Raw genomic sequence first — 14,605 nt, 5'->3', positions numbered from 1 at the left:
GCAACGGGCTTCTATGGACTGACTTTGGGGAGGAGATGGCCAGGCCTCTCTTCTGCGGTACCCCAGGGTAGAAATGAACGCCCAGCCTTTTGTGTCACCCAGGGAATTGTGTGACCTCTGAAGGCTGTGTCCCTAGTGAGGATGACGTGGAGCATTGGAATGAACCTGGGACACAGGATGAGGGGTGTCGGTACAGGAGGGCCACCCACAGCCATCGTACATGGAGGTTAAGCAACTTGCTCCAGGGCTCGCAGCTGGCAGGAGAGACCGAGTGCAATTTCCCCAGTGGGGAGACTCAGGTACACCTGTGCCTGGTCCCCAGGAAGCTTTGCCTGGGTGATGGAGGGGCCCTAAGTGCTCAGCCTCACAGGGCAGCCAGCCCAGCAGGCAGCGAAGGGGGACAGGAACTGCAAGAGGCTAGCCAGATAAGTCCTAGCTGAGAGGTGGCAATGAGGAGCCAGGGTGAAGGCCTGTACCATGCTCTGAGGGGCTGAGCCACAGCCAACGTGCCTGGATCACTGGGAAGCAGGAGGGGTCCCCTTTGCTTCATCTGCTAGCTGCAGACAACGCTGGGAGGGGTCATCCAAGCCTTGCTGACCGCTCAGGGGACATGGAGTGAGGACCTGCCTCTATCTTGAAAGCCACAGGGCACTCTTTAAGGCTGCCTCTGACATGCTCATCTGCTGAACACAAGCATCTTTCAGCCTGAAGTCCCAGAGACCTAAAGGCCAAGACACTGCCACCGAGTCGATAGCTCTCCAGGACCGACAGAGCAGCACACCTCCCTAGGCTTTCCCAGGCTGTCAATCGTTAGGGGAACCGACAGCCTCATCTTTCTCCTGAGGAAGAGCTGGTGGGTTTGAACCACTGGCCTCGAGGCTAGCGGCTCTACTCTTAATCCATGGCACACCAATGCTCCAGATTTTGGCAGCACTGACCTCTCAGAACTGTGAGAGGAGGGGCCCTGGCTTAGGATGTCGGGGGGTGGGCGGAGTTTGTTGAGCATGTGACAAGGGTGCAGGGTGGGGTGGGGGGTGCTACTCACAAGCCCTTGTAGAGGATGCAGCCTGCAAGGACATGTGGAGAGCGCTGGCAGGTCTGCAGGATGAGGGCGGCTTTCAGCAAAAGCAGGGGCTCCACCTGTGCAGGTGAGGAGGAGACGGGGGCTTGAATGCAGGCCGTAGCCAGGCTCTGGCTGGGAAATGGAACCTGCCATTCACTTCTCCAGAGAGAGGTCCTTGGAGGAGACAGGCAAGTGGTGGGGGAATCCTTGCTGAACATGCACTGAGCATGGGGCGGGGTGGGTGGGTGGTGGTGGTGGGGTGTTACCTTCGTCCTGTCCACGGTCCAGAGAGCGCTGACAAGCTTGTGAAGATCGCTGGTGTTTGCCAGGACTGTTGCGATGAAGGAGTCCCACTGCGCGCTCAGCTCTCCCTGGGGACAACTCTAGAAGAGACACGGGCTCTTTCTCCCATGGGCACTGGCCAGGGGCAGCTCTCTCTGCGCGCCCAGGAGGAGGAAGGCCTAGTCGTGCATTTCTGGGAAGTGACAGCTGTGTGCTTCTCAGCTCCTACCTGGTAAGCCAGAGGAACGGGGCCGCAGTAAAAGCTAAAGACGCCAATGAGCTGATCCAGAAGCTGTCGGCAGCTGACATCTGGGAGGTCCACTGCACAGCCCAGCACCTGCCAGGGGACACAGGCAGGCGCTCTAATACCCTCTCTGCCCCTGCCGGGGTCCCAGCAGCCAGGCTCTCTAGCACCAGCCATCAAAAAGTGCGGCACTGCCTCACCCCAGTCACACTGGCTTCCTGTCTGGGCAATTGCTGTTGTCCTCAGTGAGGGCAGCCCTCCGCCCTCTGGTCATTCAGGGTCCCCACACCCTCATGGCAGGGCAGCCTCCCCTCTGACGCCCTCTGCTGTCAGGGTCGTCACTGGGACACTGGATACTCAACGTGGTTCCCTGACAGATATGGGCCAAGTTCCCCACGGGCAGAGGCTGTGACGACCTGCCTCACAGAGCCCAGCTCCAAGGCCAGAGTGGGGTGGAGGGCTCCATGCTGGGCCGAGGGGCAGCTGCGGGGCTCGGAAGCCACTCGGCCATTTGTTGGAGGAGCTGAAATGACTTACACTCTGCCACACAGGACACATGCGGGGAACCATCAGAAATGTAAGCAAAGGAAGAAAAACTGGACCAAAAAAAGACACAAATCCCCGAGAACATGATGTAGGTGAGCTCACAGCTCGCACTCACAGGGTCACCTGTGAATGCAGAGGTGCCCATTGTAAGCCCAAGGCCTCTTGGATCCAGAATCCAGCCAAGGACACCGGTTTCTGAGACTAATGCAGCCACAGGTAGTCAACAGGCACCGACAGACAACCCCACAGCTTAGGGAAGCAAACCATCCTGAAGGGGAAGCTCCATCTCTTGCCATATCCTTCTCTAAGTCAGTTTCGGGGGCGGGGGCGGGGGCGGTGTGTGCGCGCTGGAACAAGCCAGAGCAGCTGCACAAGCAGATCCCTACACATTATCTTGGGCTATGGGCTAGACTACAGGGTTGTGTGTGTATGTGTGTTTCTATTATTTAATGTCTACATCTAATATTTAAATTCTACCAAAAGCAGCAACAAAAACTAAACCTTCACTTAAAAATATTTCTCTAACATGATTCAAAAACAAGGAATTTTTTTTCTTTTTAAAAAATCATTTGATTGGGGGCACGTACAGCTCGTATCACAGAATGCAGGTGTTTTTCGTTGCTAGGGCGACACTGACTCAAGCTAAATCAAGCCAAGATCCAGGTCATTAACCTTCTGCAGGTGGGATTGCCTTCTGTCTAATCTGCTCTTCCATGGAATGTTCTGGGGCTCCAAAACAAATCTGAAGGGGAGGCAGCGTGGGTGGACTCGGGTGTCCCACCAAGTTCTCCTGGCCCAGCCCTCGTTCTCACTGACAATGCAGTTCTCAATTCTCTTACAAGTCCCTCATCATGAGCCCCTGTGATCACCCTGTGACCTTGGAGAAAACGGCTCGAGACGACCCTCTGACACCCCCCCACCAGCCCACCCCTCACCCACAAGTCAGCACAACTGTCTGAGCTGGTCTCCGCCGTGAACTGAACAGGCGCACTGGAGTCTCAGTGGCATCATCGTCAGGGAAAAACCACGAGGAGATGGTGCCCCAGGCCAACGCAGGGGTGGAAACTCATTGGCAGCATGGTGACAGAGAGGGAGGGAACTTGATTCCCACACTTGGTGGAAGTCGGGAGGCAAAGAGCCTGGCAGTTCCTCACAGACCCAGCCTATCACCAGTCATCCCCAGTGATCCGATGTGTCCTTCATGGGAGCAGCCAGCCTCATCTTTCCTGGGAGAAGCTGGCTGTGGGTTTGAACCGCTGACCTTATGGTTAGCAGCCCAAGGCCTATCCCACAGAGCCATTTGGGTTCCTTCCAATTCACCACCATTAGTCAGTTCTGATGGGAAACTACCTCATAGGGCAGAGCAGAATTGTCCCTGTGGGTTGCTGAGATGGTAACTCTTTATAGAAGCAGAGAGCCTCATTTTCCTCCTGAGGAGCAATTGGGGTTGAACTGCTGACCTTGTGGTTAGCAGCTCATTGCCCCACACTGGCTGCCATCGGGAGGAGGAGAGGACACAGCAGCCCAGTGGCCCTCACACCACTGGGCAGAACACAACCTAGGTGCATCCCAAGCATGCTGAGCAGCAGGAACGAGAGAACAGGCACAACCCAAGCCCACTGCCATCTAGGGGACAGGGTAGAAGTCTCATCTTTCGCCCTAGCAACAGCTGGTGGTTTTGAACTGCTGGCCTTGAAGTTCGCAGCCCACAAAGTTGAGGGAAAAGCTCAATTTACAACAGAAGCAACCTCACAGCTCACAGCTTGGCGCGCGTACGTGTGTGTGCATGTGCGTGCGTGTACAAGGAGGCTTCAGCCAGAAGCAGAGCCACAGGATATGCGGAAGCATCCTGGAGCACTCTGTTTGCAGTGTTGAGGGGGCGCTGACACTGCACACCAGGGGATCATGGGTTGCGTCTGCTTGACTCCAGGGAGCAGCGCTGCGGAGGGCACTCCATCCTGGGGGTAGCTGGAGTGAGGACACCCGATACTGCCCACTGGGGCGCAGGATGCCGGCCCGACTCCAGGAGGCCACACTTCATAAGTGGGGCTGACCAATCCCTGGTAGAAGACGGCCCCGCAGCCACAGGGCCCGGAGAACTCACCCAAAGGTAATCGCCATCGACCCTCACAGCAAACTTCAGCTTCCTCAGCCGGATGACAGCGGGGGGCGAGCCGGCCAGGGCGGCGACGCAGTGCACGACTCCGGCGAGCTGGCCGCAGAGGAGCTCCTGCTGGTCATGCTGGGTCTGCAGGGGGAGCCGGCGCTGGGTGAGAGACCAAGGCTCATGACCCCTCCAGTACCACCCGGCGAAGGACAGCGATGGGCAGCCCTGACCACACCAAGGTTACGCACTGGGCTGCTAAGCGCCCAGCAGCAGCTCAAATCCGCCAGCCACTCTAAGGGACCAAGATGAGGCTGTCTTTTCCCAGAAAGACAGGCAGCCCCAGAAACCCTGTGGAGCAGTTGCAGTCTATCTGGGGGTCACACTATGGCAGTGGCTCTGGTTTGGGTATTTTTATGAGCTAAGGGTGGACTCGCACATTTTTAACAGGTTTAAAACAAAAAGCAAGAAAACCAAGAAGAGCATCTGCAAGAGACCCCAGGTGAGCATTCCCTGTGTGGTCCTCAGGGCCCTGCCCCAGGGCACAGCAGAGCCCTGCCGCAGTGGTGAGGCGTGGCACTGCAAGCTTCAAGGCCAGCAGTTGGGAAGCACCAACCGCTCCTCTGGAGAGGTGCAGTCCCAGAAACCCTAGGGGCAGCTCTCGCTTCCTGTAAGGTCGCTGTGAGTCAGAACTGACTCAACGGCACTGAGGATGGTGGTGTCTTGTTCTGAGGGGATGCCCACAGCAGCCACGTAAGATGACTGGAAACAGTGGGCCTGGTGCCTAAGGCGGCTCTCAGCCTGGAGGAGGGCCTGCGGGGCCACCTGGTCCAGTGCCAGCTTGACGTGGGCAGCTGAGCCTGTGATGCCTCAGGACCTGCCCTCACCATCTATGGAGGCCTTCTGCCTACACACCTGACCCAGGCACCAGGTCTTGCTCCTGAAGCCTCGTCAATAAAAGAAACCAAACACACAGCCATTGAGTCAATTCTGACTCACAGCCTCCCAGGAGAACAGAGAACTCTTTACTGGAGCAGCCAGCCTCGTCTTTCTTCCAAAGAGTGGCTGGTGGGCTTGAACCCCTAACCTTGTGTTAAGCAGCCCATCTAACTCACTGTACCCCAGTCAGCAGAACCATGGAAACACCACTGCCACCCCCATGACGGTGCAGGTGGCCAGAGCCAGAAGGTGGGCTGGGCAGTCCACTGCTCAGGGACCTGCTACTAAGAATTCAACAGCCCGTCAGGGGAAAGGGAGGCTCAGCGGGTAAGGACTGTTAAAAAAATAAGACTTCAGGCATCAAGCTTCCAGCTGGATCGTCAGGCCTTGTACAGTGAGAGGAAGTGGTGGTGGTAGATGGGGCCGGATGAGTGAGCACTGAGAACGAAAGGGGTGGGGGAGGGGGCAGTACTTATCAGAGAACACAGGAAGGGTCTCCCTGTCTCTGCACTCCCTCCCTCTGTTAGTCGGGGCTTCAAAATTGCTCTGAGAAAAATGTAACGAAGAGACAATAACATTTCCCAATGAACTCTTCCGAAGCCTCTGGTGTATGTCTGTGAGAAAAAGAGCGGTTTCTGTCCCTTTAAGATGGAAACACCCAGGGGCAGTTCTGCTCTGTCCCACGGGGTCCTGTGTATGTTTGCATCAATGTTTCCTTGAAAACCAAGCCAGTCCAAGAATCGGGGGAGGGGTGGGAGAGGGGGGGTGGAAAATGGAAACCAAAGAGAAAGCAAACCCCAAACTGGGAGGGCAGCAGAGAAAGCTGGTGAAGCTGGCAGCGTGCGCCCCGGGGCGGGGGGGGGGGGGGGGGAGCCGGTGAGCAAGGCAGGGAGGGGACGCCTGAAGGGACTGGGTTAGCCCAGGACAGCTGCTGTGAACTGCCCTCCCAGCTCCACAGCAGGGGGCCGCGCAGGGGCAGTAAGGGCCATGCGGCAGCGCACTGACCTGAGCAGGGTAGAAGTAGCAGATCCCCGCTCGCGTCGGGTCTCCTTCTTCCTTCACCTTTGAGCCATCGTAGAGGAAAAAATAATTCCACCTGGAGAGAGAGCAGCCAGGGGTCTGGGCTCCTGTCATCTGGGGACAGTGACATTTTACAACCCAGCTCCCTCCTTCCCAGCCCCAGGGGGCCTCATCGCTCTGGGCTTGAAGAGGAGCCTGGGGGGAGCGGGGACGCAGGAGCTGCAGGCGGATAAAATCCCTCCCCATGGGCCCAGGAGTCCATCTGAAAAGATGCTGCTGCTGCTGCTGCCACCACCTCCGCCGCCCCGCCATCGCGTCTGCCAGAAGGGGCGTGCGCAGTGACAAGGCGGCGCCTGCAGGGCCCACATGCGGACTGGGACGTGGTCTCTCCAGGCGCTGAGAACAAGGGAGGGATATCGCAGCTGTCCCCTCCTGACCGCTGAACAGGAACCCGTCTCCTGGGAGCTCGTGGGCACACAATTCCAGGCAGCGAGAAGGGGAGACAAGGGCAGGTCTGTGTGAGAGGCAGCAGAGAAGCCCTCTGGCAGAGAAGCCCTCTGGCCCTCTCTGCCCATAGAAACCAACCTCGGCTTCCCATTTACACAAACACAGCTCCCTTGGGAACCTTCCCCACATCCTCTGCTCCCACCCTCCGATCCTTAGGGTGTGTGGTTGTTAGCTGCTGCCTCCTGGGAGACCCCACTCAGGGACACCGCAAGGCTGCCCACCAACACGCTGCCCTGGCCAGACCACTGTGGCCCATAGGCATCTCATGGGTTAATTTGGGGAAGTTGGTCGCCAGGTCTTTCTACCTAGTCCACCTGACTCTGGCAATGCAATTGGAACCTGTCTGGTGTCATAGCCACGCACAGGCTTCCCCTGAAGGAGAAGGAACACCGTCCAGGAACTGAACTTGAGGCTCCCACCACTACCTCTCACAGCATCTGCTGTGCAGCATCATTCCAACGGCTTCATGTTCGCGTCCAGCGACCGCTGCAGGCGCCGGGCATGCTCGTCAAAGGCTGGACCAAGAGCAGCCATCAGGAAGCTGTGCAGTGTGATCGAGGTAAACCCTCACCCAACTCACCGCCAACTCACAGCGACCCCAGAGCATGGCCACCGTGAGCCTCCACGGAGGCTCCGAGACTGTCACTCCACCGGAGCAGACGGCCTTACCTTTGTCCCCGGGAATGGCTGGTGGTTCGGAAGTGCTGGCAGGGAGCAGCCCAACACTGAGCCACTATGCCATCAGGGCGCCTAATATCATACCAGGAACATGTTCACACACGTGCACACGCACGCCAGGGTGTCTTCTATCAAACACACACGCTCCCTCACTGCCTTCAAGTCGATGCTGACTCCTAGCCACCTTGGGGCTCCAAGGCTGTCACTCTTGGCGGGAGTAGAGAGCAGGTGGTTTCCAACTGCTGACCTTGTGGTTAGCAGCCCAACGTGTTACTACTATGTCATCAGGGCTTCCTCATATCTACTCCGCAGAATTATATACACACACACGTATGTTTTATGCCACATGTGCATACTGTATAGGGTAATACACACATCTATAACAGCACAGGAGGTTCCATGCTGGGCTGCTAAGTACAAGACTGGCGGAGCAATCCCATTTGAAGGAGAGAGGTGGCCAGCTGCCTCCGTAAGGGCTGGCAGCCGGAAGCCCTCAGCAGCAGTTCCCCTCTGGCCGGCTGGGCTGTTCTGAGGCGGAAGGGATGCGCGGGGAGTCAGGTGCAGTACGCATCAACAGAGCCCTGGAGGCACCATGGGTGACGGAGTGAGTGGTGCGGACTGCTAATTGCAAGGTGGGCGATTCACACCCACCAGCCACTCGGCAAGGTCAAGATGAGGTTGGCTGTGTCCGGAGCAATCCACAGCCTGGCAAACTCTAGCGGTTCATCTCTGCCTAGCAGGGTCACTGTGAAGTGGAGCTGGGCCAAGTGTCCAGGAAAGAGAGTGGCGACCACCCCTCTGCCCGATGACAAACACCAACTCTGCCTACGGGCTGCTCACTTTCTAAGTTCAAGGGCCAAAGGGGCAACTGCCTATAGGGAAAGTCCAGTGTTCCCACCACAGAGCCCCGCTCCCCGCCTCGCCCGGGCACATGGACGCATCCTGGACACCAACCCCGCTATGCACAGCCAGTCATGGAACTGAGCTTAGACCCCAGATCTCCTCCACAGCTCCCGAGTCCATTCGGACGCCAGGTGACCCGGGTTGGGGGCTCTGAAACTGTCCGTCTTTACAGCAGCAGGGAGCCTCATCTTTCTTCTGTAGAACAGCTAGTGAGGTTGGAGCTGCTGACCTTGCGATGATTGGCCCTATGCCTATCCCGCTGTACCACCAGGACTCCTGACCCTGGGACCTTAGTTATAGGAGAGATTACAGCCTGGAGGGTGACAGACGGATATGCAGTGGAGCCTCGCAGGCCAGGGGAGCAAACCCTCTTCTTGGGGTCTCCTTTGGAAGCATCACTGTCTCTCAAAAGTGAAGGCCATGCTCCCCACCTACATTGTTCCCAAAGCCAGTCACACATCTATTTGGCCAGGGCTTTCCTTCTGCCACCTCACAGCGCTGAGTCGGGGTGAGAAAGCAAGGGTGCTACTTGGAGGACTCAGGTGAGCCTGATCAAGCCACAATGTTACCAGTTGCCTCCTATATACGTGAAAATGGGTCAATGTACAAGGAAAACGGAAGAAGAATCGATGCTTTTGAACTACGGCACTGGCAAAGAACACCGAAAACACCATGGACAGGTGAAAGAACAGACAGTTACCTCTCAGAAGAAAGCTAGAGTGGTCCTTACAGTCAAGGATGGCCGGGCTTCATCTCAGGTACCTTGGACGACTGATCAGGAGAGACCAGTCCCTGGAGAAGGACCTCATGCTTGGTGAAGCCGAGGGAAGTGAAGAAGAGGAGGGCCCTGGACAAGATGGACTGACACAGTGGTTGCAACCATGGGCTCAAGTCTAGGAACAGCGCAGGATAAGGCGGCGTTCTGTTGTCCATCGGGCCACTATGAGTCAGAAACAACATCTCCTAACAGCAGAAAGAAGGCCCAGCAGAAAACGTGCCAGGTCAAAACCAGCTAGCTTTGGGAGAAATGGCTCCTGTGCTTGAACCGCCTTGCTCTAAAGAATGTAACATCCAGAGGAGAACACAACAGGACCGACGGCTCTGGGGGACACGGGAGAGGGGAAACAGGGGAAAGGAAGTGAGTCTCGACAAACCCAGGGACAAGGGAACAAGTGATCAAAAGTCGATGGCGAGGAGGATATAGGATGCCTGATGGGGCTTGATCAAGGGCAATGTAACTGAGAGGAATTACTGAAACCTGAATGAAGACTGAACATGATGGTGGGACAAGAGGAAAGTAAAAGGAAATAGAGGAAAGAACTAGGAGGTAAAGGACATTTATAGAGGTATAAATACAGGCATATACTTATAGATATAGATTTACAGATAATGACAGGGAAATAGATCTATGTACATAGATTTATATGTTAAATATTAAGGTAGCAGATGGACATTGGGTCTCTAGTCAAGTACTCCCCTCAACACAAGAACACTTTGTTCTAACAACCCAGCATTCTGTTATGCTCATTTTCCCTGACAGGATCGCTGAAGACAAAGCAGGTGCATAAGCAAATGTGGCGAAGAAAGGTGATGGTGCCCGGCTATCAAAAGAGATAGCATCTGGGATCTTCAATGCTTGAAGATAAACAAGCGACCATCTAGCTGAGAAGCAACAAAGTCTACATGGAAGAAGCACACCAGCCTGTGTGATCACGATGTGTCGATGGGATCAGGTATCAAAGACCCAGAACAAAAGATCATATTGATGTGAATGAGGGGGAGGGCAAAGTGGAAACCCAAAGCCCATCTGTAGTAGACAAATGGACATCCCCTCACAGAAGGGTCACAAGGAAGAGACGAGCCAGTCAGAGTGTAGTATAACACAGACAAAACATACAATTTTCCTCTAGTTCTTTAATGCTTCCTCTCCCCACTATCATGATCCCAATTCTACCTTACAAATCTGGCTAGACCAGAGCATGTACACTGGTACAGATCAGAGCTGGAAACACAAGGAATCCAGGTCAGAGAAACCCCTTAGGACCAACAATGTGAATAGAGATACCGGGAAGAGTAGGGGAAGGTAGGGGAAGAAAGGGGGAACCGATCACAATGATCTACACATAACTCCCTCCCAGGGGGATGGACAACAGAAACGTGGGTGAAGGGAGATAGCGGTCAGTGTAAGACATGAAAAATTATCAATTAACAAGAGTTCATGAGGGAGGGAAGGTGGAGGTGGCGGCAGAAATGAGCTGAAACCAAGGGCTCAAGTAGAAAGAAGGTGTATTGAAAATGATGATGGCAACATATGCACAAATGTGTTTGACACACTGGATGGATGGATTGTGATGAGAGCTGTAAGAGCCCCCAATGAAGTGATTTTCTATAAAGAATACAACATTGGAGTGGGGGAGAGTAAAATCAAGTCCACCAGGCTGGTCATTTCACTGGTGGCCAGGCGAGAGCATGGGTACTCACCAAGAAGCCGCCTTCGTATCTGCTGAGGGCGAGGCAGCCATTATTGCCTGGCTGCCCTCATCCTTGTCCTCCTGCCTTTCTTCTTCCGGTGTCACCTCTCTCTCTCCGTGAGTTCCTTCCCCTGGATGGGACGAGGCAAGTGCTTCCGGTCCCAGCCACCTCCCCTCAGTCTTCACTCAGCATGAAAGCGCCGCTTCCCTTCCCAGAAGACGTCTGAGCACCAGGCCTATGGCTCCTTCTACCTCTTCAAAGTGAGGGAGGGGACACAATCAGGCCAGGGCATTCCTCGGCAGAGCTGAAGCCCCTCGCCTGGCTCCAGCTCAGAGAAAGGGGCTGCTTAGAAGGGCTCTCTCATGTATCCTGTCCTGCGGAGTCTTCAGAAGCTTCTTGGACATGTCTCAGGCTGCCAGTTCAAACATCAGTGCCCTGACCCAAGGAAAACAAAACACAAGGAACCGATTATTTCACGAACCCATGCGAAAGCATGTGACCCAGCAGCAGGAAGCCCGTGGCAGGCTTCAAGGGGCTACAACATTGAGGGCTGCGGCTTCAAAATGGGGGGAAAAAAACACAAAAAAACCAAGACAGGGGAGCAGGGGACTTTGGTATTAAGTGTCTCCGTGTGGAGCATTACAGTGAGTTCACCATACTCCTGCCTCGTAGTTTGTACTAGATAGGGTTCTCTAGAGAGATAAAACCAGATTGCTGATAATTAGATAGATAGATAACACAAGAAATGAACAGTTAAGTTATAAGGCAGTACAAATGGCTCAGTGCGACTCACTCCTGAGAGAGTTGTGAGACACTGGCAGTCCTTCAAGTCTTGAGGGCCGCCAGCCAGGTAGTCTGTAGAGAGAGAGAGCTAGGCTATCCCAGCACAGGCAGCAAACAGCAAGGCAGGTCACCAACCGTCAGCCAAGTCACCAACTGTCAGTCCCCAGCTCCAGAGATGTAAATTCCAATAGTGTGGTCTTAAAGGAACCTCAGCTTACAGCGACAGTCCACAGGCTAGGTGTCCCACAGGGAGTGTAGCCTGTAAACTGAGGCACAGAACAAGCAAGGCAGCCACACACTGGTCCAATGATTAAAGAGCGAGAGGCAAGAAAGGCGAGGCTCACCAGGCCATTTATCTCTCTGCCCTTAGCAATTAATTCCACTAGTGCTTATTGGCCAGGCTGGCACAATAAACTACCTCATAGGTGGTACACTGAATCTTGCTGACAAGCTCAGGGTTGAAAGAGTGACAACTTGCATTCCACTAACAACCTAAAGGTGATGGTGGTAGCCTGCCTGCCAGAGCCCTTCAGAGGAAAAGACTGGATACTTGCTTCTGTTCAGATGACAGCTAAGCAAACCTACCAAGCAGTTCTACCTTGTCGTGTGCGGAGCTGCAGAGTCAGAATGAACAGGAACGGGTTGTTGATGTTTTTAATACAAATCACATGCATGCTAAAGCCCAACCCTCAAACCAACCCACTGCCCATGAGTCTCCTATCAATGCCAAAGGACAGAGCCCACCTGGGTTTCTGAGGTCGTCTGTCATTCTAGGGACAGGCCACCTCATCTTTCTCCTGAGGGGCGACCGGTGGGTTTGAACCACGGACTTGGAGGATGGCTTGTGATCACAGCATCAGTGGGTGCCTACTGCAGTAAACCCAATCCGAACTCAGTGCTATCGCATCACTCTGATGCCCAGCGAGCCTGCGGTCAGAGCAGAACCGCCCCTGGAGGTGTCTGAGGATTCGCTCTTCATGGGAGTAGGCAGCCTCACCTTCCTCCCTGGGGATGCCTGGCTGCTTGGAACGGCTGAGTTTACAGTTAGCAGCCCTGTCGGAATAGTGGGACCCAAATTAAAGAACTGCCAGGATTCCACTGCTGGGAGAACTTCCAAAGAGAAGGTGGTCACATCGCCTTCAAGCTCATGCCGAGCATCCTAGGGCGCTGAGTTGGAAGGGACCCTGGTGGCACTGCCTCCAACCCTCACCCTCTGAACTCGCCACCCAAACCCCACACACTGCCTCAGTCTTCCTGACATGACACAGATTTTCTTGCCCGAAGCCAAGCCAGAGGCAAACCAAAGACCAGCTGGGAAGCCCATGTGGCTACGACACCCGTATGGGGCAGGGAGACCTGTGCTCCGTGAAAGCTTACAAGCTTGTAATCTTTCTGGAAACAGGTGGCCAGGCCTTTCTTTTGAGGTACCCCACTGGTGCGGGGTTCAACTTGCTAACCCGTCACGGAGGTGCCCAGGGTTTACACCACCCGGGGAGCCCTCTTTTAGCCACGCCAAAATGGAAATGGCCTCCTAGGGACCTCCACTCTCTGGCCTGGAGCAACACCTCCCAGGAAAACACAAAAACTATGAGGAAGCCTTCCTCCGGACACCCCTGGGGCACTTCAGACTGCATGCCCCTTGCCCCTCTGCAAAGTGCACGTTCCCAGCAGCACGGTCTAGCTCCTCACCCCACTGCCCAGCCACCCACAGATGAACACAAGCCCCAGAACACAAGCTCATTTGTGGAGAGGGGACCGCAGAGGGGACCCTGCGCAGTCACTGACACTCGCCTGTCCAGACGCCTGTCTTTCCTCGGCTCTAAGCAAGTGGAGGAGCCCTGGTGGCGCAGAGGGTTAGGTGCTGACATGCTAATTGTAACCTGGTTGGTATGATGAGGCTGTCTGCTCCTGTAAAGACCCACAGGTTCAGAAACCCAAGAGTAGTTCTTGTCTGTTCTACAGGGTTGCCAGAAATGAGAATCTCCCCAATGGCAGTGGCCCACCTTGCTCGAGGTTGTCCATGGAACAAGTGGGTACAAATGCCGGGGCTCCTGGTGCCAACCGCAGCAGCCACCGCAGCCCTCATGTCCTTTGTTCTCGGATAGCTGGGTCCCCTGGAGCGCCAGAGATGGCCCTGGAGTAGGGGTGGGCGGTGGGATGTGCCCTACCTAATGTGCCTCTGGCAGCATGGGAAGTGACAGTAATGGCCCGAAAGAGTCCACAAGGGGCTTGCAAAGAAGTGCCGAAAGGCCGGTGTTGGGAGTGGCCCTGATAGGACAGGGGACGGGAGTCCACTGCCATCGAGTGGACTCCAACCCGTAGCAACCCATTGAGCAGAGGAGACTTGCCCCTGGAGGTTTCCAAGGCCGTCTCTCTCTACTGGACAAGCTGCCTCTTCTTTCTCCAGAGGAGAGGGTGGTGAGTTAGAATAGAACCACCCGTCTTCCCGTGGGCAGCCCAGCGAGGACCCTGCTGAGACCAGGGCATTTACTCTGGTTAAGCTCACTGCCCGCCAGTCCACGGTCACTCCTAGCCCCCTCGAAGGGGTGTCGGGGGCTCTACATCGTGCCGAGAGCAGATGCCTCATCTTCTGCTCGGGGAGCATCTGGTGGGTCCCAGCTGCCCACCGAGTGGGTGAGCAGAGCAACGCTCAAGACTCTGCGCCACTGGGTGGGCCCAGGAGCCGCCCGGGTCCCGCCCGCTGCCCCCAGTAAGGTCAGGAAGTCACCAGGAGCCGCCTAAGGAGACTGGACAGCGCGGAACCAAGTCGCAGGACCCTGCCTCCCCTCCGGGGCAGGAGGGCAGCCTGGGGCTGGGGGTCCGCCACCTCAGGAGCGGGCAAGGAGAGGGCCGACGCCCACTGCCCAGTACCTGCGGACGCGTCGGCGACGGCAGCGCGCGCGGAGGCGGGTCCCGGGCGCGCAGCGAGGACGCGCGGGCCGAGTGCGACGCGCACTGATGACGTCGTCGGCGACGGCAGCGCGCGCCGAGGCGGGCCTCGGAGCGCGCGGCGAGGACGCGCGGGCCGAGCGCGACGGACACTGGTGACGTCGGCGGCGACGGC

The 14,605-nt window shown here is 55.9% G+C and overlaps 1 protein-coding gene across 2 annotated transcripts in view; it reads right to left on the bottom strand.

Annotated features, from left to right (window-relative positions):
* The window catches only part of HPS4 (HPS4 biogenesis of lysosomal organelles complex 3 subunit 2), a 30,439-nt gene extending 15,938 nt beyond the window's left edge, over positions 1–14,501 (bottom strand). Inside the window, exons 1-7 of one of the 2 annotated variants that reach the window (XM_075535129.1) lie at positions 14,413–14,501; positions 10,768–11,193; positions 6,184–6,274; positions 4,240–4,401; positions 1,575–1,682; positions 1,330–1,446; positions 1,046–1,140 (exon numbers count right to left, since the gene is read on the bottom strand). In XM_075535129.1, the coding sequence (XP_075391244.1) occupies positions 1,046–1,140; positions 1,330–1,446; positions 1,575–1,682; positions 4,240–4,401; positions 6,184–6,274; positions 10,768–10,808 (614 nt within the window). In that variant the 5' untranslated portion in view covers positions 10,809–11,193; positions 14,413–14,501. The remainder of the gene's footprint in view (positions 1–1,045; positions 1,141–1,329; positions 1,447–1,574; positions 1,683–4,239; positions 4,402–6,183; positions 6,275–10,767; positions 11,194–14,412) is intronic. The other variant, XM_075535130.1, reaches the window with a different exon arrangement.
* Positions 14,502–14,605: the final 104 nt, after the last annotated feature.

The sequence above is a fragment of the Tenrec ecaudatus genome, chromosome 16 (genome assembly GCF_050624435.1).
Source record: "Tenrec ecaudatus isolate mTenEca1 chromosome 16, mTenEca1.hap1, whole genome shotgun sequence".
Taxonomy (NCBI): domain Eukaryota; kingdom Metazoa; phylum Chordata; class Mammalia; order Afrosoricida; family Tenrecidae; genus Tenrec; species Tenrec ecaudatus.
Note: the sequence above shows the minus strand (reverse complement) of the source record. Positions and strands in the feature narration are given on the sequence as shown.